The sequence below is a fragment of the Panthera uncia genome, chromosome C2 (genome assembly GCF_023721935.1).
Source record: "Panthera uncia isolate 11264 chromosome C2, Puncia_PCG_1.0, whole genome shotgun sequence".
NCBI lineage: Eukaryota > Metazoa > Chordata > Mammalia > Carnivora > Felidae > Panthera > Panthera uncia.
Window position 1 is genome coordinate 5,933,697 of NC_064810.1, and position 24,805 is coordinate 5,958,501.

Sequence of the window (24,805 nt, forward strand, 5' to 3'; positions counted from 1 at the left end):
GGGGGGGGGGGGGGGGGGGGAAGGAATTAAAATCATCTAGTGAATGGGCTGACTTTCTAGAATAGCACGTGGGTGTCAAAGTCTTGGAGACTGCTCTATGAGGGATGATTTGGGGGAACATCCTGATTATACTGAGAATTTTCTGTGTGTTAGTTCTTGGTCTCTACGGACATAAACATAAATAAAATTAGGTTACTGTGTAATTCCTTATTATTTAAATGATGGTGAGAGGCAAGTATTTTTTACAAACTTGAAATAATAAGAAAATATCAAGTTCATTTCATCCACTTCCTTATTATTTATTTCTTCTTTGGTAAAAGTCCTCTATTTTCAAGGAGAACTTCCTCCCACGAAGTGGATATGTGAACTACAGAAAATGATGAGCAGCCGCATTTTCAGTCACATAAATAATATAGAAAAGTCCGATTATTTGGCCTCCTATGTTAATAGCGGACCCGTGTTAGCAAGTAAATGTGGTTGTATCTCACCTACCTATTTTTTATGTATACATGTGAATTAGTTCATGTTTTTTGTAGCTGTAACCAAAACCAAAAAGAATTCAAGAACCCTTTTCTTATCAGAAGCACTTGGTTGTGTGAGAAATTTGGTTGGTTGTAGGGCATTTGCTGGGGGAGAAAATGTCGATGAGCCAAACAAAACATGTCGGTATTTTTCTTTAGTGTTAATACTTTGGGGACTGGGATTTTTACTGATTATTTCATCCTTTCAGCTTACCATATTGCCCACTTTTCTTTAATGGCAGAGTATTAATATTAATATGGGGGGAAATGCACTTAATGGGAAAAAAGAAAAAAGGAAAGAAAAGGCCTTTTGGTCAAGCCTCTGTCAAAGTCCAGATCAAAGAGTTCTGCAAAAAAACTGCTGAGGAGGTGCCCGCGCACCAGTGAGCCCTGGGCACGGATGGCCTGCAGCTGCCCGACCTCTCCTGGTCTGAGAATTCCTTTATCCCTGGGGAGGCAATCCCTGACAGGGAATTCCTTTATCCCGGGGGGAAGGGGCGGGGCTGTGACCCCTGCGGGAGCTTCCGGGACGAGACTCACGCATGCGCGGCTGCCCTCCTGCTGGCCCGCCCCCCGGCGGACAAGGCGGGCCAGGGCCCGGTGCGCACCTGCGGCGTTAGCAGGTCTTGGAGTTGGCACAGCCACCCGGGTTGAGTTTTAAAGCATGGCGTTGGTTATATTTATTAATTTTCAGGAAGTGTTCAAAGGTTATGTTTTTAATCAAAATCAGGGGTGTGAAATCATTGGGTTCCAAACATATTTATTCTCTAGAGTTGGGATATGTGGGTTTTTCGGCTTTTGTATTTGTGCGTGTGGTTATGTTCAGCTCTAACATATGTCCCCTGCACCGGCCGTGCGCTAAAGTTGTATTAAGTTAAAACCGTGCACTTCTCGTAAATGCAGTTAGTTCCATTACAGTTGAACTTTGTTAACAATACTACATTGGTTACAGAAGAGTTAAAATATATACTGTTTTCAGAGCTTGGAAAAACAGTTGAGGCTGAACAATAGAGTCTTTAATCGGCAGTTGGCCACTGAGAACCGGAAGACGTTAGCAGCCCAGGCAGCTACAAGGACTCTGCAAATGGAAATAAAACGCCTTCAACAAAAACTTAAGGTACTTCTTTAAAGCAAAATGTAACAAAATTTGTTCAGTTCTGCTTCCCAAAATATCAGAGCTATTCTTTAAATTATTTAACTTTGGGAATCTTTCTCAAATTAACTTTTTCCCTAGACCATTGGAACAGATAGAGGATCTGAAATTACCAGGGTGGGTTCACAGCCTGGTGAGCGTGTGCTGTCACTAGAAGTTAAAGCTCTACACTCTTCATTAACAAAACTTCCTGTTTCCACCCCCACTTCATCCCATGAATTAATATTACTGTATTTCGTTACCATCTTAATGGAAGCCAAACTAAGTTTTCAAATTTGGAAATTACATCATTAAAATATTTAGAGTCATTTTAATGGCCCACAAATTCACTTTAAGGCGTGCTTGAATTGGGGCGCCTTGGCTGGTTCAGTTGGTTAAGTGCCCAACTCTTGATTTTGGCTCAGGTCACGATCTAATAGTTGTGAGATCAAGCCCAGTGTCAGGCTCCATGTTTAGCAGGCTCCATGCTAAGCACGGACCCTGCTTGGGATTCTCTCTCTCTTACCCTCTCTCTCTGCCCCTCCCCTGCTCACACTATCTCAAAATAAAAAGAAACATTAAAATAATAAATAAAATCTACTTGGAAATGCTTGCAAAACTGTCTTTTAAAGTGTGCTTTAGGGGCACGTGGGTGGCTCAGTCGGTTAAGTGGCCGACTTCAGCTCAGGTCGTGATCTCACCATTTGTGAGTTCAAGTCTGTGTCAGGCTCTGTGCTGACAGCTCGGAGCCTGCAGCCTGCTTCGGATTCTGTGTCTCCCTCTCTGTCTGCCCCTCCCTTGCTCACCCTCTGTCTCTCTCTCTCTCAAAAATAAATAAACATTTTATTTAAAGTGTTTTTAACATTTATTTATTATTGAGAGAGAGAGAGACAGAGCATGAGCATGGGAGGGGCAGAGAGAGAGGGAGACACAGAATCCAAAGCAGGCTCCAGGCTCTGAGCTATCAGCATAGAGCCCAACACGGGGCTCGAACTCAGGAACTGCAAGATCATGACCTGAGCCAGATGCTTAACTGACTGAGCCACCCAGGTGCTCCTTTATTCCTCCTGTTTTTAAATTCCTCCTGTTTCCTCTGTCTTCCTGTTTTCACTTATCCATATATCCTAGAGATTACCATATTATAATGTAAAGAGTCCCCATTCCTTTCTACAGATGCACAGAAATGTATATTTCACAGAGGTATATTTACTTTTTTTTTTTTTTTGTAAATAAATTTGGATCTTACTGCATATAGAATTTTGCATCTTCTTTTTCATTAAGTATTTCATTAAGTATTAAAATAGCATTTCCCCTTTCAAAATTGTGTTTTAATGATTGCATAGTATTTATATGCATATCATTGCATATGAAAGCACAAACTTTATTTTAAAATTCTTTGATAGTGTCTCCATATATGTGGGTGTGTTTGCCTTGACTAGTGGTTCTTGAAGACTCTTCTGTTAGATTTCTAAGCTAGTTGCTATGGCCACACCCATTTTCTGGCATACTTTTCTCTCTGAAGTTACCTGAGACTCTAGGGAAGAAAGAAACCGAACTCTCTTCCTGCTTTGCAAAGGGAAAATTTACATCCAACTTTCTCTCCACCTCCCCACCCCCCCAGCTTTCTCTCCTAATATCCTTTCCCTGCCTCTGAGTGCTCTCCAGGCTCCTGGGAAATCTGAATTCTCTACTTGTCATAAAAAAGTTAAAGATTCTTGTCTTAAAGAATCAAACTTAAGATTTGCTAGTTGAGGCTTGAAAGAGCTGTATTTCTTAAGTGTTTATCTAGTTTTTTCCAACTTGTTGGCCATTTTAGAAATCTTGAAGGCAGAAAGATAGCAAAAGTCTGAAAAAAATAAATATTTTTAATTCTTATCTTTAAAGCACATTTAAAAATTTTTTATAGGATTTATTTATTGGGGCACCTGTGTGGCTCAGTCGGTTAAGCGGCTGACTTTGGCTCAGGTCACGATCTCATGGTTTGTGGATTCGAGCCCTACGTCTGGGCTCTCTCTGCCCCTCTCTCTGCCCCTCCCCTGCTCGTGCTCTGTCTCTCTCAAAATTAAAGAAACATTTAAAAAATTTAAAAAACATATGACTTCACTCATATGAGGACTTTAAGAGACAAAACAGATGAACATAAGGGAAGGGAAACAAAAATAATGTAAAAACACGGAGGGGGACAAAACAAAATATGGAGAACAAACAGGGTTGCTGGTGGGGTTGTGGTAGGGGGGATGGGCTAAATAGGTAAGGGGCATTAAGGAATCTACTGAAATCATTGCTTCACTATATACTAATTTGGATGTAAATTTTTAAAAGTAAAAAATAAAGTTAAATTAAAAAACAGAAGGAATACAAATATATCCACATTTTTATTTATGTTTTTAAAAGAAAAGGAATAGTGGGGTAACAACGAAAGTAGGGAGATAACAGATCAGAAGGGGTGATTGTAGAACCTAGATTTCCTTGAATATCTTTTTTTTTTTTTTAACATTTATTTTTGAGAGAGAGAGAGAGCAAAGGAAGGGCAGAGAGAGAGGGAGACAGAGGACCCAACGTGGGCTCTGCCCTTTCAGCACAGAGCCCGATGCAGGGCTTGAACTCACAAACCGTGAAATCATGAACTGAGCCAAAGTCAGATGCTTAACTGACTGAGCCACCCAGGTGCCTCTCTTTGAATATCTTTTTGGTAGATTTGATTTTAGAACCATATCAAATTGTGGAATCACCAAATGGCTTGCATAATTATGAAGCAGAATGAAATGCAAAAGGAAAAATGGAAAAGCATTCCCTAAAAATCAAAAATCAAATGAAAACAACCCACTGTAAATTCCAGTGGCAGCAAAATTGTCAGAGACACCATTCCAAGAGACTTAAAACTTGTTAATTTCACCGCATGTGCCTAGTGAAATACATTCTTGATTATAGTGTGGGCATGGTTATTTTGAAGCTGTTGTGTTTATCCTATGGGATGAAACACACGATGAATTATGTTGGTGTCATTGAGAACTAGGATTTGGGGATGGAAGAAAGAAAATACAGAAGTAAGATGAGGTCAATAAAAATCCTGTAGTCCTGGGGGACCACCTGGGGGGCTCAGTTGGTTAAGCATCTGACTCCTGATTTCGGCTTGGGTCACAATTTCACGGTTTGTGGATTTAAGCCCAGTGTTGGGCTCTGCACTGACAATGCAAAGCCTGCTTGGGATTTCTGTCTCCCTCTCTCCCTGCCCCTCCACTGCTCAATCTCTCTCCCAAAATAAATAAATAAACATTTTTTAAAAATCCTATAGTCTTGTTTGTGAACTGAAGTGAAAGTATGCATTTATGATATAATTTATCTTTAAAAATAAATAGGGGTGCCTGGGTAGCTCAGTTGATGAAGCGTCCAACTTCGGCTCAGGTCATGATCTCATGGTTTGTAGGTCCGAGCCCCACGTCGGACTCTGTGATGACAGCTCAGAGCCTGGAGCCTGCTTTGTTGGGATTCTGTCTCCCTCCCTCTGCCCCTCCCCCACTCATGCTCTGTCTCTGTCTCTGTCTCAAAAATAATTTTTTTTTTTTTAATTTAAAAATAAATACAATGGGGCGCCTGGCTGGCTCAGTTTTTGGTAGAGCGTGTGACTCTTGATTTCAGGGTTGTAAGTTTGAGTCCCATGGTGGGTGTAGAGATTACTCAAAAATAAAATCTAAAAAAGAAAGAAGGCCCTCCCAGAACTAAATCTGCCAGCCTGCCAGCACCTTGATCTTGGCCTTCCCAGCCTCCAGAACTAAAAATAAATACATATATTCTAATATGACCAGCCCATTAACATTGAATAGCCCTAGTGCCCAGATTATAGTCTTTAAATTCCATACCACACTAAAAAGAACCAAGGCACCTTAAAAAAAAAAAAATCTCAGGTCTGGAACATGAAATATACTGCATGAGCCTGGGACATACTGTCCTACAAAAGCAAGGAAACTACAGAGAACTAATAGTATAATATCAGGAGCCACCTAAGATTGGTTCTTATTGGCCAAAGATGGGGTAATCTGAGGATCAGTGAAGTAACTCCGTGGATTGAATCTCATCAAATATATAGACATCCAAATGTCCATAATGATACTTTAAAAAACAAAACAAAACACCTCAGTGATGAGTCACCTTTAGAGAATACTAAGATACCAGCACACTATTTCGAAGACTGGTAAATAAAGGCAAAGAAACAATTCTTTCTACCTTTCCTATTCTCAGAGCGACCAAATAGTTTGTGAGGAGGGAAGAGCCTCCTTATAAGAGCATTCCAATTACCGAAAAAGGAAGGAGAGGATTAGAGTACCACTGTTCTGGAAGTCCCAGTGAGTTAGGGGATCCAAGTTGTCGGTGGCTCGTAGCATGACAAGAGAAGCCAGCAGACACTATGTACTTGCTAACTGACGTACACACCACCACCTACAGTGGGTTCTTGCCCAAAAAATCATACCCAGGTGTGATCCAATATTTGTTTTCAAGATTATTTTTCTTAAGTCCTCTCTACACCCAGCCCGGGGCTGGAACTCACAACCCCGAGATCAAGAGTTGCACACTCTACCAACCGAGCCGGCCAGGCACCCGGTGGTCAAACATTTAGATCGAAAAGAAATATAGGGGCAGCGGAACACGGTAAAACCTCAGGGATGCAGTCAGCAACATCAGGCCATCTGAAACTCTACAGCACAAACAACCCAGTTTCTACAGCAAACAAATAGCGAATCAAAGCAAAAGAGATGAGGGAGGAATTTATAGAGTAAAAGAGATTATGAGAAACCCTCAACAACTAAAAAAAACCAAACAACCCAGTTCAAAAATGGGCAAAGGACTTAAGCATTTCTCCAAAGAAGAACTACAAATGGCCAATAAGCATGTGAAAAGATGCTCAACTGAATGCTGGGAAAATGCAAATCAAAACTGTGAGGAAATACCACCTCACAGTCGTTAGGATGGCTACTATAAAATAATAATAACAAGAAAGAAAGAAAGAAAGAAAGAAAGAAAGAAAGAAAGAAAGAGAAAGAAAGAGAAAAGAAGAAGAAGAAAAGAAGGAAGGAAGAAAAGTATTGAGAAGAATGTGTTAAAATTGGAACCCTTGGGCACCATTGGTGGGAATGTAAAATGGTACAGCCACTATAGAAAACAGTATGGAGGTTCCTCAAAAAATGAAAAATGTGTATGATCCCACAATTCCACTAGGTCTATACCCAAGAGAATGGAAAGCAGGGTCTTGAAGAGATATTCGTCCCCCCACGTTCACAGCAGCATTATTTACAATCGCTAAAATGTGGAAGGTACCCGAGTGACCGTCAACAGAGGAGTGGATAAATATAATGTGTGTGTATATACACACACACACACACATGAAGTATTATTCAGCTTAAAAAGGAAGGAAATTCTGACACCTGCTACAACATGGATGAACCTCCAGAACATTATGCTAAATGAAATAAGCCAGTCACAAAAAGACGAATCCTGTATTATTCTAGTCTATAGTCAAAATCATAATGACAGAGTGTAGTGGTGGTTGCCAGGAGCTGGGAGAAGGAAAATGGGAGTCAGTGTTTCATGGGGATAGAGTTTCAGTTTAAATAAAAGTTCCGGGGAGATAAAAAAATAAAAATAAAAAATAAATAAAAGTTCCGGGGAGATCACTGGAGGTGATCAGTGGGTATGGTTGCGTGACAGTGTACTTAATGCCATTGACCTGGGCACTTAAAACGATTAAAATGGTGAATTTTATGTTCTGTGCATTTTACCACAATAAAAAAAAAAATAGAAAACCCACTGGATTGTACAATTTGAAAGGGAAAATTATATGGTACCTGAATAATATCAAGAAAGCTGTATACAAACAAGGTTTTTTAAAGACTAAGAGACCTATTAATCTCAATGTTTTGGACCTTGTTTGGATTCTGATTCAAGCAAACTTAAAAAAAAAATTATAGGACAGGGGCCCCTGGGTGGCTCAGTCGGTTGAGCGTCCGACTTCAGCTCAGGTCGTGATCTCCTGGTTTGTGAATTTGAGACCTGCATGGAGCTTCCTGCTGTCAGCACGGAGCCCTCTCCACTCTGTTCCCCTCTCTCTTTGCCCCTCCCCCACTCACACTCTCTCTCTCTCTCTCTCTCTCTCTCTCTCTCTCGGAAATAAATAAACACTTTATGGGGCGCCCGAGTGGCTCAGTCAGTTGGGCATCTGACTTTGGCTCGGGTCATGATCTCAGAGTGCGTGAGTTCGAGCCCGTCGTCAGGCTCTGTGACTAACAGCTCAGAGCCTGGAGCCTGCTTCGGATTCCATCTCTCTCTTAGCCTCCCTGCTCGTGCTCTGTCTCTCTCTCTCAAAAACAAATAAACATTTAAAAAATAATAAATAAATAGATGAAATATTTAAAAATTATTAGACAGTTGGAAAAATGTGAAACAAACTGGATGTTTATATTAAGGGATCATTATTATTTTTTTTTTTTTGGTAGGTGAAATGTTCATACTGTGGTTAGGCTTTAAAAGGGATGCCGTTGTCTCCTATAAATACATAGTGAAATACTTACAGATTAAATTTATGTTGTCTAGGATTTGCCTCAAAATAATTCATAGCTGGGGAACGGGATCAGAGGGCGGTGTGTAGAGAGAGACAGACAGGGTAGGAGTTGTTCATTAGTGAAGCTGGCTCACTGGTTCATGGAGATTCACTGTACTATTTTCTCTACGTTTGTGTATGTTTGACATTTTTTATAATAAAATCCTTTCAAAGGGAAAAATAAGAAAAGTTACATATTTTATGCCCTAAAGAGTTGAACCAGGTCAAGAAGACGAGCTAAATACACACTTTTCATCTCTTCCTGCCACAACCCCATGGGAATGACACACAACATATTTTAAAGCAATAACCCATAACTCCAGAAAGGATACCATGATCGTACCAGAACTTCCAAAGAATTTCTGGAAGATAAAAAGATCAAAAACAATGTTTCGGATTGATCGAGAAACCAGACACCAATAATCACAACCTAAGTAACAGTGCAAAACAATTGCTGGTGACTTAACAGGAACAGGGAGAGAAACCCCAAGCTCAGAATCAATACAAGTGGACAGCAGGAGCGGAGCCTTGGGGCAGCTGTCTTCACATTTGGTTGAAACCATGGTCCTCAAACGTGGCCACACGTTGATCATCTGGGGAGCTTTGAACACTCCACTGCCCCAGCCACACCCATATGCGTGAAATCAGAATCGCAGACAGACAGGGACTCTGGTTTGGCCTGAGAAGGACCTTGTTCGCTCTGGCCTCAATCGTTGGTGATGACAGACTCTCTGTAACTTCCCTCCCGTCAGAACCCCACAGAAGTGATCAGTGAAGGACAGAAAGTGGACCCACAGAAGCAAAGAGCTGGGGAAAGTCACCAGCCAACAGTAGAGATTTGGGGACATTTGTTGAAGACAGAAAACAGGTGGAAGCATCTCTATGGGTGTCACAGAGCAGAAGAAGCCACAGCATGAGGTGCTTGGAGAAGCATTTGCCCCGGGGAACACAGGAGCAAGAGACACTTGAGCACAGGGGACTGGGTCATCAATCTCACCTGACTGCCCTCTCAACAGGACTCACAGCATCAGAGTCCAGCATTTTCCATCACGCAGAAAGGCTGTGAATGAAAGACTTGAGAAGAAATGGGGCTGGGACACCTGGGGTAAATGCCAGTATCCCAGGTAATGCCCTTCCAAGGGGAAATTCTGGAATATGGGAGGCACTTAGTCAAATGACTCCCCTCAGAGTGAAACCTGGCAGTCGGCAAGTCCCACTGATTTACCCAGAGCCAGCCTTTCCGTTCAGGAAAGAAGCCTAACTACAGAAATGAATATCCACACAAAACAGTAGATTAATAAAATAATCCAGGCTCCAGCATCGTGAAGAAAGAACAAGAATGACAAGCAGACCAGCCCACCCTGTAGGCTTAGTTTAATATGCAGAAGAGACGATACTGTGTGCCCATAAAATAAGAATGTTACGAAAATGGGAAAAAAATCAGAAAACAGTAAGTGAAAATTTACAAAGATAATTCCATCATACAAAATTCAGTAAAAGAGCTGGCAGATAAGGAAAATCTAGGGATATTGAGGAAATCTCCCCAAAACAGAGCCAGAAGACAGATGAAAAACACATGAAGGAAAAGAAGATGCCGAGGGAGTGTGCTATACAAAAGAATTTAAAACAATCTACTGGATCATTTCCCATAATGCAAATCATTCAACCCATGGCCTATCACCTATAATTTCTTCCTCATTCAGGATATACTCCTACCCCCTTACAGTCCTGTTTCAGCAGGAAAAATAAGATAGACTTTTATACTTCATGGTTATCCCGGGTACTGACCCAAGGAATAAAGGGATGGAACCTTTAAGGATGTGTTAGTAACCTGACTGTTCCAATCACTATGGCTGCATAAGATATTACTCCACAACCTAGTGGCTTAAGAAATGACAATACTAGGGCGCCTGGGTGGCTTAGTCGGTGAAGCGTCCGACTTTGGCTCAGGTCATGATCTTGCGGTTTATGAGTTCGAGCCCTGTGTTGGGCTCTGTGCTGACAGCTCAGAGTCTGGATTCTGTGTCTCCCTCTCTCTCTGCCCCTTCCCTGTTCATGCTCTGTTAAACATTAAAAAATAAAAAAAAATTAAAAAAAGAAATGACAATACTGGGGGGCACCTGGGTGGCTCAGTCAGTTAAGCATCTAACTCTTAATCTCAGCTCAGGTGTTGATCTTGGGGTGCTGGCTTCAAGCCCCACACTGGGTTCTGCGCTAGGCATGAAGCCTACTTCAAAAAAAGGAGAAAAAAAAGAAATGACAATATTAATTTTGCTCACGAATCCACAATCTGGCAGGGGTTAGCCCATCTCCGCCACTCTTGACATCAACTAAGGTGGTTCAAAGGCTGGGGCTGGAGTGCTCTAAAGTCTCGCACGTATGTCTGCAGTTGGTGTCAACCAACAGCTGAGACGGCAACTGGGGTGTTGGCCAGAACCGCCCACATGTGGCCTCCCCATGTGGTGTGGGCTTCCTCACAACATGGCAGCCAGGTTCCAAGGAGCAGAGTGGGGAGATACAGACAGAAAGAGAACCAATCACACAGCATCTCTTCCACCCCATTCCCTTTGTCAAGGTGGCACCATGGGAGGAGCAATAGATTCTACCTCTTCATGGGGAGTCACAAGTTTCCGGAAGAGCATATGGGACCGGAAATACTGCTGAAGCAATTCTGAGAAAATGCAATCTGCCACATTAACATAAATCACTAGCACCTGAGCTCGGGAAGGCATGGTCCCAAAGATCAAAGTTTCTGTTTTGGTACTCTGAAACTCATTTTCGAAGTCATCCAACACCAATTCTAGACACTGTTCTCTTTCCAGAAAATGGGCCAAAGTAAAGGGGTAAATATCAGTCCTCCACGGCTCCCAAATGAGGTACTGCAACTCTACCCTACATCCAGGCTACAAGCTCACCCTTGCCAAACTGGCACTGTCTATGTAGACATTGTTGTCTGTCTTTTGGAAGCCATCTGCCCTGCTCTTTTAACATGGTTCCCCACCATGACCCAACCTCCACCGAACTCTGACCTGATAACCTTGGAGCTGGTGAGTCCTCTTTCCTATGAATATTCCACAAACATGCCATGAGCATTCCTACATGTGGATTTTTCTTATTGTTTTTTTTTTTTTTAATGTTTATTTATTGCACACCAGCAGAAGGGCAGACAGAATTCCAAGCAGGTTCCACACTGTCAGCGCAGAGCCCTGTTGGGGCTCGAACTCATGAACCGCGAGATCATGACCTGTACCAAAATCAAGAGTCGGACGCTTAACCGACTGAGCCACCCAGGCGCCCCAGTACTTTTTCACTTGATTAACTGACTGACCTCAACTACAAGTATCCTGGATTGTGTTCTGAACCTGTTGTCTTTGATCTTGGACCCAGGTCTGTGGACAGCATCCAGACTTGAACCTTTGTTCCAGGCCTGAGGGAGGACTGTCCTTCCCTTTTGCCCCCAGCCAGCCCTGCACCTGTCACCCGTCAGCCAGCATTTCTTATCTGCCTTCTTCCTGCTCTCTGCTGCTGATGCACATGCTAGACCCTCCAAGGAACCAGCCTGGATCAAAATAAGTAACTGGATTTTCCAGACGATCAACGCTTGCCCCTCTAAACATCAAAATCTTTCTTGTCTTAACCAGTGGGGGGTAAAAAAAAAAAAACTTTCTAAGATGTTCTACACTATATTCTTCTTAAACATAATATCCAGGAGTGCCTGGGTGGCTCAGTCGGTTGAGTGTCCGACTTCGGCTCAGGTCATGATCTCACAGTTCATGAGTTCAAGCCCCGTGTCGCGCTCTGTGCTGACAGCTCGGAGCCTGGAGCCTGTTTCAGATTCTGTGTCTCCCTCTCTCTCTGACCCTCCCCATTCATGCTCTGTCTCTCTCTCTCTCTGCCAAAAATAAATAAACATTTTTAAAAATTAAAAAAAACATAATATCCAGATAAACTTGGCCACCTTCAGGTAATAAACTGTCACCATTACCGTTCTATCTTGCTAAGTGAGGTGTTATTACAAGAAAAGAAAGAAAAAGAGAAATATACTGATATTTTTGCTCCTAGAAACTGAAATTCTAGAAAAGGCTAATATTCTCATATTGTATCCATTTATGTACCTCTGATAATAAATTAATTTTTTAATTTTTTTAATGTTTATTTATTTTTGAGAGGGAGAGAGAGACAGAGTGCGAGCAGGGGAGGAGCAGAGAGAGAGGGAGACACAGAATCGGAAGAAGGCTTCAGGCTCTGAGCTGTCAGCACAGAGCCCGACGCGGGGCTCGAACCCATGAACCATGAGATCATGACCTGAGCCGAAGTCGGACACTTAACCGACTGAGCCACCCAGGTGCCCCGACAGTAAATTAATTTTATGATTAAAATAAGTACAGGGGCGCCTGGGTGGCTCAGTCGCTTAAGGGTTGGACTTCGGCTCAGGTCATAATCTCATGGGTCCGTGAGATTGAGCCCCAAGTCAGGCTCCGCACATCAGTGCAGAGATTCTCTTGGGATTCTCTCTCTCCCTCTCTCTCTCTGCACTCTGTCTCTCTCACTTATGCACTCGTGCTCCATCAAAATAAATAAACATTAAAAATGAAATCAGTACAAAACCTGCCCATTCCAACTCAGATGTGCACAAATATGTAACATTTTTAGTTTCCATAACTGAACCATACTTCCTTATGAGCCCCGTTCCCACAAGTTGGAGGTGGGCATAGGGATGGACACGGAGACTAGGCAGAAGCTTGTCTCAGTCTGTTCTAATCAAAACTGGCCCCATTTTAGGTTGTCTCTGAGACTTGCAGCGTCTCTTGGTGGAGACAGCATCTAGCGTTAAGAGCGGGTGCACACCCGTTACCCTGTTGGTAAAAGGAGAAAGAGTCCCCTGACCCTCTGGAACCTCTTGCCCTAGTCTGAGGAGTGACTGGTCCTAACTAGTGGGGTGCCCGGGACCTGTGTGGCATGTACTGAACGTGGCCGGTGACGCTCATGGCCTCTGCTCTGTAGGTCAGATCTCGGCCATCTTCGCTTGTTGTCTGTCGATGCCAATGCCTTGAGGTGCCATCGGATCCTTGGCTCGACGGTCGGTCCCAGAGCCCGTGCTGTGGGATCACCTGGGTCAGTAACGTTGAAGACTCGGAAGCAGGCTCCCTGGCTCTCGCTCTTCCCTCTGCTCCCGTCCCCTCTCTGGGTCTCACTCCTTGTGGAAGTGAGTGAAGTGCTCTCTTTGGCCCTTTGCCTGGATGGCGTGTCTGCCCTTTCAACTTACCACTGGCAATGCATTACTACTCTGGCTCCACGCTGAAGGGGGGCTTGACCGCGGGCTTTGAATGTCCCAGGCCACACCAAGGCCTCCTGCGCTGAGACTTTTCCAAACTTCAGACTTGTTTCTTCACCTTCCTAATATCCCTGAGGGGCACAGGGAGCCCAGAACCCCATCTGATTTCTCTTTCTCTCTCCCTTCCTCCTATCTCTACCCTCCTTCTCTGGGCCCGTTCCTCTGACCCTTTCTGTCTAACCATACAGAAGACAGCCTTAACTCATATATACCCACTCCGTTTTTGTGTTTTTAAAGGGATGGGGGAGAGGGGCAGAGGGAGAGAGTCCTAAGCAGGCCCCAAACTCAGGGCAGAGCCCAACACGGGGCTCGATCTCACGACCCTGGGATCATGACCTGAGCTGAAATCAAGAGTCAGATGCTTAATTGGCTGAAGCACCCAGGCACCAGTGCCCACTCCTTTTGACTGTGGTTTTGACTAAAACTCAGTGGTCTTGAGTCTAACAGGCTGGCCTCTTGGTGCATGTGTAAGAGGAGTGTTTGGTGCTTAATGAAATCTTTTTTTTTTCCCTCAACAAGCCAGGATTTCAAAACTTTTGTCAAGACTTTAAAAAAAAAGTTTTTAATGTTTATTAATTTTTGAGAGAAACAGAGCATGAGCAGGGGAGGGGCAGAAAGAGAGGGGAGACACAGAATCTGAAACAGGCTCCAGGCTCCGAGCTGTCAGCACAGAGCCTGACGCGGGGCTCAAACTCACGAGCCGTGAGATCATGACCTGAGCCGAAGTTGGGCACTTAACTGACGGAGCCACACAGCGCCCCTGTTTTGCCAAGACTTTAAAAAGTCAATCCTGACATTTAAAGCTGGACAGTGATGCCTTTGTTCTAGGCTTTACCCACCCTGCACTCGTACTGTCGAAACACAGGCCTGTCTCGTCGAACCTCGTGCCACGTGGGAATGTTCTACCACACCGTGCAGTCATGTGGCCACCAGAGATGTGCAGCACTGAGCACTGGAAATATGGGCAGTGCCACGGGGGACTGAACGGTGCATTTCATTTTAATTAGTTTAGACCACAGCGTGGCTAGTGGCTGTCCTGGACCACGAGAAAAGCCAGCAAACTTCACGGCGCAGACCCGGGGGGACAGAACCTGCAGTGAGGGCAGCTGGCTTGCAAACCCCTCAGCAGTACTGTCCCCATCACAATGGTTTGTTGCTCTGTTACAAGGTACTTTTTGGTGTCGGGGATGATCTAGAAGGATATGGCCTATTTCTGTTCCTGCCAGCATCTACAGAGTTTATTCAAAGAATGCTGAGCTTGCTCAACGTGTTTTATAGAAGAAATCCAGGCTGCTAAAAGCAAGTATTTATAGAGAGATTGGTATTGTGGTTCTCTTTAGGAGAAGGACCGAGAGCTTGAAATCAGGAACATCTATGCGAATCGGATACTTAAACATTTACATGACAAAGATTATCCGACAGGTACGCTTTATTTTTGCTCAAAATCTACTTGTAAGTATGTAGTCCTATGTTCCTACTTTATATCACGGAAATAATGGGTATTTTAAAAACATCAGTTTATTAGGCATTGAAACATTTTGTGATTCCAGAAGAACAATGAGCTGCGATATGGGGGAACAGGTAGGAGGGACTGCACGTGCTCCCTGGTCCTCCCAGCCTCTGCTCAGTCCCTCGTGCCCTTTCTGCAGGCGGAGTGAGAGGGCCACCTTCCGGCTTGGAGGAGAGTGTCTGGCAGACAGTGAACTTTCCAAGCGCATCTCTTAGTGTGTGGCTTGTTTTTTTTTAATATATATAGATAATATATATTTTATATAATTATAGTATATATAATTATATATATTTATATATAATATATATTATATTATAATATATATAATTATGATTATAATTATATATTATATAATTAAATATATATTATATATTACATATATATTATATAATATATATTTTAAATATATGTTTATATGTATTTATATAATTAATTTATAATTTATTTTATTAATATATTTATTTTATATATTTTATATTTGTACATTTGTATATATTTATATATATTAAATATATATATATTTATATATATTATATATATATTTTAGAGAGACAGACCAAGCAGGGGAGGGGCAGAGAGAGAGTGAGGGAGGGAGGGAGAGGGGGGGAGAGAGAGAGAGAAAGAGAGAATCCCAAGCAGGCTCCGCACTGCCAGCACAGGGCCCGTGGGGCTCGATCCCACGAAACCTGAGATCATGACCTGAGCTGAAACCGAGTCGGACATTCAACTGACTGAGCCTCCCAGATGCCCCAAAATGCACCCATTTTAAGTATGCAATTCAGCAGGTTTTGACCAGTCAGTGCAGAACCTCTCCCTGCTCAGGAGGCCACCCACACGCCCCCTGCCATCACGAGTCCCTGTCCTTGTCCCTGGGACAACCACTGATTTATTTCCCTTGTCACAGCAGCTTCGTTTACCTGTTCTCAAGTTTCCCATAGGTGGGATCACACAGCACGTGCTATTCGGTCGGCTTCTCGTGTCCAGCCTAATGCTTCGGAGACTCACCCATGCTGCTGCTGCCATCATCCGTGTGTCCCTCTTCATTGCTGAGTAGTACTTTTCCTTCAAGATGGGGTGTACTTATTCCCCCCACCCCCCCACCGCCACCCCCCAGATCTGCCAGCATCAGGCTTGGCTCAGAAGAGGTACAATAGAAACACCCTGTTTTGGTAGAAAAAGTCACTACGTGCTCACTTTTAAAGGCAGTAATTTCAGGGGCACCGGGGTGGCTCCGCTGGTTAAGCACCTGACTCTTGATCTCAGCTCAGGTCGCCATCTCAAGGTCATGAGTTCAAGCCCTGCACTGGGCTCCATCCTGGGTGTGCAGCCTGCTTTAAATAAATACATAAATAAAGGCAACAACCTTGACATTTTCTCGCCTTCCTTTGTTTGCTTCTGCTGTGTAATCCAGAACAACAGCCAGCAGAGATGATCGTACCAGCCATGGGGCCATTTACATGGGATAACACTTTGAGGAAAGTGAGGTATAGATTTAGCGGTGGACGATCTAACCGCTGGTTACCAAGAGCCCTGACGCAGGACGTCCCTGTGACTCACTCCCTCACGACTGTGTGTCTGTGGCGGGGACAGCATGTCCTCCCAGAGCAACGTGGACCTAGCCTAAAGCCTCCTCGCTCTGGAGCCTAACACTTTGATTCGCGCAACCTTGGTGGCCCCAAAACAAGACAAAACAGGCAAAATGATAGGGAAGAAAGGAAACTGGCAAATGTTAAACATATATTGGAAGAAAAAATTTTAATATCTGGTATACTTTGTTTTACACAACGAATGTGTTATTTTCTCTGTAAAGTCAATATTGCACCCACACGTAAAATATGTTCCTTACACATAATGTACCTGTTCTGCAGTTTCTTCAACAAAATCCGTACAAGCAGACAGAAGTTTTTTGTTTACAAGCATGAAACACCAGGAAACCCAAAAATCAGAAGATGTCCCATCTTTGACAACTAAGGTACAACAAATTTGAATTCTTGCAGTGTCTAAACATATCTTTACAAAAATAGACTATGAACAGTCTCTTACTCTACACAGAAAGTATTTGTATTCAATGAATAAAATACAATTTAAAACTATCTGTACCCAAAAAAATGTTTTTTGGTTTTTTTTTTTTTTTTTTTTGCTGCTTTCCTAAATTATAGGGTAAAAAGACAACTGGAAACATTGGTCATAAAGAAAAATCCACCGGAATGACCTGTGCGGTTCCTCCCTGTATCAGCAAACTACCAAACCAAGAGGAGTCCAAGAAAAAATACGAAGGTAATTTTAACTGCTTTTAAAAGTGTCCTTTACTCTTACCTGATCTTTTTAAGGTGTGAATTAGTGTGTGTGTGTGTGTGTGTGTGTGTGTGTGTGTGTGTGTGAAAGTACACATAAAACACATACATACAGGGGTGCCTGGGTGGCTCAGTCAGTTGAGCATCTGACTTCATTCAGCTCAGGTCATGATCTTGCAGTTTGTGAGTTCGAGGCCCACATCGGGCTCGCTGCTGTCAGCCTGTCAGTGCAAAGCCTGCTTAGGATCCTCTGTCCCCCTCTTTCTGCCCCTCCCCTGCGTCCCTGCGTGCACCTTCCCAAAAATTAGGGGGGAAAAATCATACAACATAAAGAATTATTATGAAATGAACACCTGTGTGGCCATTCTCCTGCTTAAGAACTAGGTCATTTGGGGGCACCTGGGCGTCTCTGTCGGTCGAGCATCCAACTCCTGATTTCAGCTACGGTCATGATCCTGGGGTCGTGGGATGGAGCCCCACGTCGGGGTCCGTGCTGAGCATGGAGCCTGTTGAGATTCTTTCTCTCTCTCCCCTTCTGCCGCCCTCCCCTACTCGCTCTCTCCAAAATAAAAAAAATTTTTTTTTTTTTTTTTAATTTAAAAAGAGCTAGGACGTTAGTGTTGCCCAGAACACGCGTGGGCCCTTCCTAAGCACTTCCCCGCCTCCCGCCCACCAGAAAACCACCAACATCTTCAGTTTGCTGCCGGTCACTCCCTTGCTGTTCCTCCCCATGTCCTGTCCTCGTACACATCTTTAAACAGTATGTCCCATTCTGACAAACTGAGTAGCAAACCCAAACCCAGCTGCGTAGAGGGCGACACTCCCGCTAACGAAGACTTGACATGAAGACTCCAGGAGAAGATGCACACAGACTGGCTTCAGCCTCCCAGGATGCTCCTCCGGGAGCACCGAGGAGGCCACGCAGCTCCCTGGGAGGCTGGGGAGCACCGGAGCCGTGGCATCTACACTCTGCGACAGGGCCAGTCCGAATTCCCTGTGCTAAGATCAGCACACTCACCTCCAGCTCCTGGGGGGAGGTCCCAGCAGAACGCTCCTGGGGGGTGGAATGAGAGTCCCCAGCCAACCCAGGCTGCCACTCATGATGGAGAGGGCAGCACCTTCATCGGGCCACGGGCAGGACGGGCCGAGGACATCGGGGGCCCGGGAGCTTTGCAGAGCAGGGATCCCGGTGACACCAGCCCTTGATGCTTCAGCCTCTTTGCATCCGGGCTGGTCGCCCTCTGCCTCTGGCGCGCAGCTATCGTGCTGGGACCTCCCTTCCCCTGCAGGCTCCTGTCACCCCCTCCTCTGCTAGGTCTTATTCCTAAACCACATCCTCCTCCTCCTTGGCCAGTGCCATCATCTCTGAGAGCCACATCTTGGGAATGGGTGCATGTGGGGGAATGTGTTTACCTTCACCTGGAGACGTGATTCTGCCCTCGTACCTGATTAATAACTGGCTAGAAAGAAACTTCTAGGCTGGAGATGATTTCCCTCCTGAATTTTAAAGGCACTGCCCCACTGCGTGCATGCCACAGTATTGCTGCAGGGGAATGCGGAGTCCCTCACGGCCGGGTGAGCACAATCACCGTGAGAGAACTGTCCCCCAGGGCCCCGGGTCACCTGCTCCCCCTCGGCAGAGTGGGGGGCTTCAGGAGAGGCTCTGGAGGGGCCACACCTTTGGTGTAGGGCCAGACTGGCTTTAGAATGTTTCTTTTTTTTTTTTTTTAATGTTTATTTATTTTTGAGAGAGAGAGAAACAGAGACAGCATGATTGGGAGAGGGGCAGAGAGAGGGAGACACAGAATCCAAAACAGGTTCCAGGCCGAGGCGTCAGCACAGAGCCTGACGCAAGGCTCGAGTTCATGAACTGTGAGATCATGACCTGAGCTGAAGTTGGACGCTTGACTGACTGAGCCACCCAGGCGCCCCTAGAACACGTTTCAATAGCACAAAGGCTTGGCACGACTCACCTGTAAAGCCACCTGTAAAGTGTCTGGTGCAGTGGGCAGAAGCCAACAACTCCATTTTCACTTCCTCCTGGGGTCACTGGTCTAAGTTTTCCGCTTGTCCTTTAGTCTGTTTGTAATTCGTATTCTCCTAGAAACTTCATCCGTTCATTTGACAAATGTCCATTGAGCATATACTGTGCCCTGGGTACTGCCCTGGGCACTGGGGGTACAGCGATGAAGACAAACCGCCCTGCCCGCACATGTGTCCGCTCTAGCGCAGACAGACAGACACTGTGTAAAACAAGTAAGGTGTGCAGTAGGTTGAGGGCGTGAAGTGAGGGTGGGAAGACAAGTGGAACAGAGGAGGCTAGGGAAGGGCAGCTGCGGTGGGGCGGGGGGAAGGGGCCAGCCACGCGGACCCCCGAGAAGAGCATTCCAGGCCAAGACCCCATGGCCCGGAGGACAGATGTCACGGGGTGGGGGCGGGGGGAGCCGAGGAGAGGGGAAGGGAGGCCAGATGTGGTACAGCTTTGTAGCATGCTGGGCACACGGGCCTTCTCTCCGGGGGGGAGACGGGGAGCCATGCCAGGATTCGAGTCAAGGAGGGACCAGACCCGCCTCCGTGGGCTGCCGTGCAGCCGGAAGGAGCCTCCCACCCCAGCCAGGGGGGAAGGTGACAGACCAGGGCTGGGAACAGCAGAGGCGCAAAATGAGCAGTCTCCCCCAACTCGTTCACATCTGCGTCAAGTATCACAGGGCACAGCTAACGGTCATTTAGAATTAACTAGAGTCTGCTGGCTTCTTCCCTCACCACGAATTCTTAAAACAACTTCTCTTGCTAGAATTCCTAGTTCCCTGGATCAAAACGAGTAATTTTATTTCTCAGTGTGTTCATGCGAGAAAATCCTCCAACTCTGTGCACGTGTGCCACTGTCCCCATTGTCCGTCCCAAATGGGCGGCCCGTCCTCGGGAGGCAGAGGGCAGGGCCTCCCGAGTGCCCGGGGAAGGACCGGGGAAGTTCGCCTTCAAGTGGCTTTTCCATTAACAACACACTGTGAACGTCCTTCCCCGTCAGCTCACGTGTACACAGCCCATTCCCTGTAACCACCGCCCGGAACCCCCTCGACGGCACGTGCTATGGTTTCTGTAACCGTGACCCCTCGACAGACACCTGGGACGCTTCACCATGACCAAACCATGCCGCAGTACACATCCTGGGTGTGTGTTTATCGCGTTCGGTCCTAGAAGCCAAGTTGTTGACCATGTCGCCATCCAGAAAACGCTGTACCATTGACACACCCACCAATGGGGACCCGGAAGTTCCAATTTCCCTATATTCTCACCGAACCTGGAAATCACTTGCCCACTTGGATGGGTGAAAAATGCTCTCGTTGTTTTAACTGGTACCACACCCAGCTGGTAATGATGAACATCCGCTGATAATTTCTTAGCAAATGTTACTTCTTCTTTCATAATTTGGGTTCATAAATCTATTTACCCGGTATGTTCTAGGAAAGCCGAGCATTTCAGACTCGTTATCGGCACCTTCCCCTGTGTTCTAATGTTGGATGCGTTTGGTTTCTCACCTCTCGTTGTCCCTTTCATGTGCCTGTCGGGAGATGTCAGTAAGTGTGCTACATGTGCCACCTTGAAATAGAAACCCACTGGATTTAAAGATCACCAAACAGGAGCGCCCGGGTGGCTCAGTCGGTCTGATCTCACAGTTTGTGGGTTCGAGCCCAGCATCGGGCCCTGGACTGATGGCTCAGAGCCTGGAGCCTGCTTCAGATTCTGTGTCTCCCTCTTTCTCTCTCAGCTCCTCCCCCGCTCATGCTGTCTCTCTCTCTCTTGCTCTCTCTCAAATATAAATAAACGTTAAAAAATTTTTTACAAAAAAGAAAAGAAAAGGTTAACGGTGCCTACCGCTTGCTGGAAGAACCCGGGGTGAGGTTTTTGCCCTCTTCTTTATACCTTATACTTTCCTGGCTGGCTTAAACTGTTCTCCAGGAGGATATATTATCTTTATAACCAGGAACATAACAGCTTTGGGGCCGCTGTTTAGTAAAAACTGGCAATGACCCCCAGAGACTGAAGATGCAAATGGCCAGACCGCACACAAAAGTAGAAGCTGACCCACAGGCTGCAGCAGGCCAGCCCCGGAAACCCTTTCCCGCTGGGCAGGTACAATCCGCAGCCCAGGACGCCAGCCGGCTGGACGGTCACACGGCACCTCTAGGAACGACCCAGGCGGCCAAGCGAGGACTTCCCTAACAGCTGGCCCAGAATGGCCAGGATTCGATGGATAACCTGCCGCCTCCCTGGTTTTTGGTTCTTCTGTCCCCTTGGCGGCAACCAGACAAAGGCGAATCCGTACCCCCTGATTAATCGATCGCTGAGGGGGCCCCACTGCCAGCTGCCCACGGCTCTTCCAGGCCTATCGCCCCCATCAGGGCCTGCCTGCAGCCCTTCCTTTTCTCCGGCCGAAGCTTTCCTACTCCCCTGCCTGCCTTTGGGTCTCTGCCAAAGTGCAGGTGACGCGGCTGACTACCTCGCGGTGGCAAATTCATTTAGTCCCACAACTTGAACGGTTCTGTTAAGCCAAAGGGGACCATGAGGACAACCTATGAGGAAAAGGTTATGGCACTGGGGGGTCTACTGGCAGTGGGGTGAGGGAAAGAGACAAGCCTGTCTCCGGCTTCTGGCTTGGGGTTCTGACCGCGAGCTGATGCCATCCGTGGAGTCAGTAAAGGGAAGGGACACACGGGAGAGATAGGTGTTGGGGTCTTCGGGAGACAGGAAGCACACGTGGTGGGATGGACAGAGGAGGGTTAGAAGATTCTGGAGGCGCGGGACAGGCCAGGGGAGACCAGCCGCGGATGGGGAGGCACCCCGGAGCCGGGAACAGCCGGAGCCATCACCCTGAGCCTCAAGGTGCAAAGGGAGAAAATTCGACAGAACCACTAAACGAGAGTATGGTGGCAGGAAGAGCTCGGTCCGTTTCAGCTCCGCCCGGGGCCTACAGGAAGATTCCATTTTCCACCTGCCCTTCAGTCTCCTGCCAGTGCCTCCCATGAGCCCAACCCAGCAGGAAGCCAGAGCACGTGAGAGGTGGATGCAGGTGCATCCATAAGAGCCATTCTACGGGGACGTAGGGAAGCTCTGTGGGGGCAGGTGGGGAAGTTAGCCCACACAGCATGGGGATGATGAGTTCCGTCTTGAAATTGTCCACTCTGAGGATCCCACAGGGTCTCCAGTGGGTATGTCTCACGAGCAAGTCAACCTGGTGGTGTAGAAACTAAAAGAAAGATCTCAGTTGCAGAACTCTATGTGAGAGTCATCTAAGTATAAGAATTTTAGAATGGGGACCTCTCCCTGAGAAAGGATGAGGTATCGGGGCACCTGGGCAGTTCAGTCAGTTGAGTGTCCAACTTCGGCCCAGGTCATGATCTCATGGTCCGTGAGTTCGAGCCCCGAGTCGGGCCCTGTGCTGACAGCTCAGAGCCTGAAGCCTGCTTCGGATTCGGTGTCTCCCTCTCTGTCTGCACCGCCCCCCCATACTCTATCTCTCTCTCTCAAAAATAATAACTACACATTTAAAATAATAATGATCACTAAACAGACTATTTCTCACATACAGATTTATCAAAGGAAGAGGACCATTTGGAAGTACGAGCACCTCCAGAGGACCCTGAGAGACAAAGGGAGAAAAAAGAAGATCAAGAGAAGAAAACCACTTTAGTGCCCAAAGAACAAGAAGTGCCACCAAAGAGAATTCAAGAGACTCACCCTGACAGGGAGGACACGCGGGAAGACGACGCAGTGAAGGAAGAGTTCAGAAGTCTGCAAGTCAGTGACGAGGGTGAGGGGCCCAAGAAAAACGTAGCTGCAAACGTCAAAATACCCTTCCGGCAGAGAAAGCATTACTTGTTCACGGAAGCCACCGAGAACCTGCATCTGGGCCTGCCCGCGTCAGGGGGGCCGGCCGGCGCAGGCAAGGCCCACGGGCTCGCGGAGGGACCGAAACCAGAACGTTCTGTGAGCGGGTACGAACCCTCTTTCGGCAAGTCTTCCCGACCCAAAGCAAAAGACACCTTCAGCGAGAAGAAAAGCAGTCTCATGGAGGAACTGTTCGGGTCAGGCTGTGCCTTTAAACATGACCCGACCAGCACGGCTGCCCCCAGGGGGGCCGAGGAGACTGCAGAAGGCAAGGCGCACCATCCGCCTCCCGGTCAGGCCTCGGCCAGCAATGCTTTTGGAGATTCTAAAGTAACTGTGGTAAACTCCAAGTCGTCTTCCCCCACCGAAGGGAAAAGGAAAATAATTATTTAAATAGAAGCCTTATCCTAACATTCTGATTTGATATTCTCATTCTTACTTGCCTTCCATCTTACAACGTTAGTGTGTGTGTGTGTGTGTGTGTGTGTGTGTGTGTGTGTGTGTGTTGTAGTACTTAGACTGACTGGATAAGTAAGGTTTTGTTTTATTATAATCTAATTCTAAAAATCCAGGGGCACCTGGGTGGCTTAGTTGGTTAAGCGTCTGACTCCTGATTTCGGCTCAGGTCATGATCTCATGGTTTGTGGGTTCGTGCCCTGCGTCAGGCATCTCGCTAACAGTGCAGAGCCTGCTTGGGATTCTCTGTCTCCCTTTCTCTGCCGCTTCCCTGTTCCTGCCCTTTCTCTCAAATAAACACTTAAAAATAAATAAATAAATAAATAAATATCCATTGTGATTAGCCAATGAAAACATTTCAAATATAAAATTGTATCTTTTTTTCTCTACAAATGAAACACGTCCATTATCTTTTGGAAAACTGATTACATGGCTTTCATATTCTACGGGCCTCGATGGCTCATAAGACCAAGTTAGTCACCAAGAACACACACGTCTCATATATAACAATGTTCTCAGCAATCACACTGTGTTTTAACTAAAAAACATGGAAGCAGCTGTGAAAGGGAACAATATGATCAGAAGACTCTATTTAAAAAAAAAAAAAAAGGCACAGTGATTACCAAGCTTGGTTTCATGAAAATTATTTTTGAGTGCTCTCCTATTCGGTTAACCAGGACTTTGTGGTGACTTTCCTCATGTACACCTGACATTCACTCTTTTTATTTCTACTGGTTGCACACACGCACATTAATATTCTGTTAATCTTGTTCTGAAAGAGCATATGGGCCTAATCATTGTCCACTCCAGCCAGCCGCTCGTCCTAACAGATTCAGGATACTGACAGCATCTCCTGTGGGGACAAGATGGGGGCTGGACTCCCAGTGCTAAGTAGCTTACTTACCTGCATTGATTTTTTTTTTTTTGTTTTTTACCTGCATTGATTTTTTTTTTTTTTTAATTTATTTTTGGGACAGAGAGAGACAGAGCATGAACGGGGGAGGGGCAGAGAGAGAGGGAGACACAGAGTCGGAAACAGGCTCCAGGCTCCGAGCCATCAGCCCAGAGCCTGACGC

General features: G+C 45.8%; 2 protein-coding genes across 9 annotated transcripts in view; one reads left to right on the forward strand and one right to left on the reverse strand.

Annotated features, from left to right (window-relative positions):
• The window catches only part of LCA5L (lebercilin LCA5 like), a 47,878-nt gene extending 24,192 nt beyond the window's left edge, over nt 1-23,686 (forward strand). For 5 of the 6 annotated variants that reach the window (XM_049627839.1, XM_049627837.1, XM_049627841.1 and 2 more), the window contains 5 exons: nt 1,501-1,638; nt 14,921-15,002; nt 16,959-17,062; nt 17,250-17,367; nt 22,975-23,686. In XM_049627839.1, the coding sequence (XP_049483796.1) occupies nt 1,501-1,638; nt 14,921-15,002; nt 16,959-17,062; nt 17,250-17,367; nt 22,975-23,666 (1,134 nt within the window). In that variant the 3' untranslated portion in view covers nt 23,667-23,686. Of the gene's footprint in view, nt 1-1,500; nt 1,639-13,249; nt 13,475-14,920; nt 15,003-16,958; nt 17,063-17,249; nt 17,368-22,974 lie in introns of those variants that run through there. The other variant, XM_049627843.1, reaches the window with a different exon arrangement.
• GET1 (guided entry of tail-anchored proteins factor 1) overlaps nt 1-24,805 on the reverse strand; it is a 65,462-nt gene that overhangs the window by 20,710 nt on the left and 19,947 nt on the right. The gene's annotated exons all lie outside the window — the stretch shown is intronic.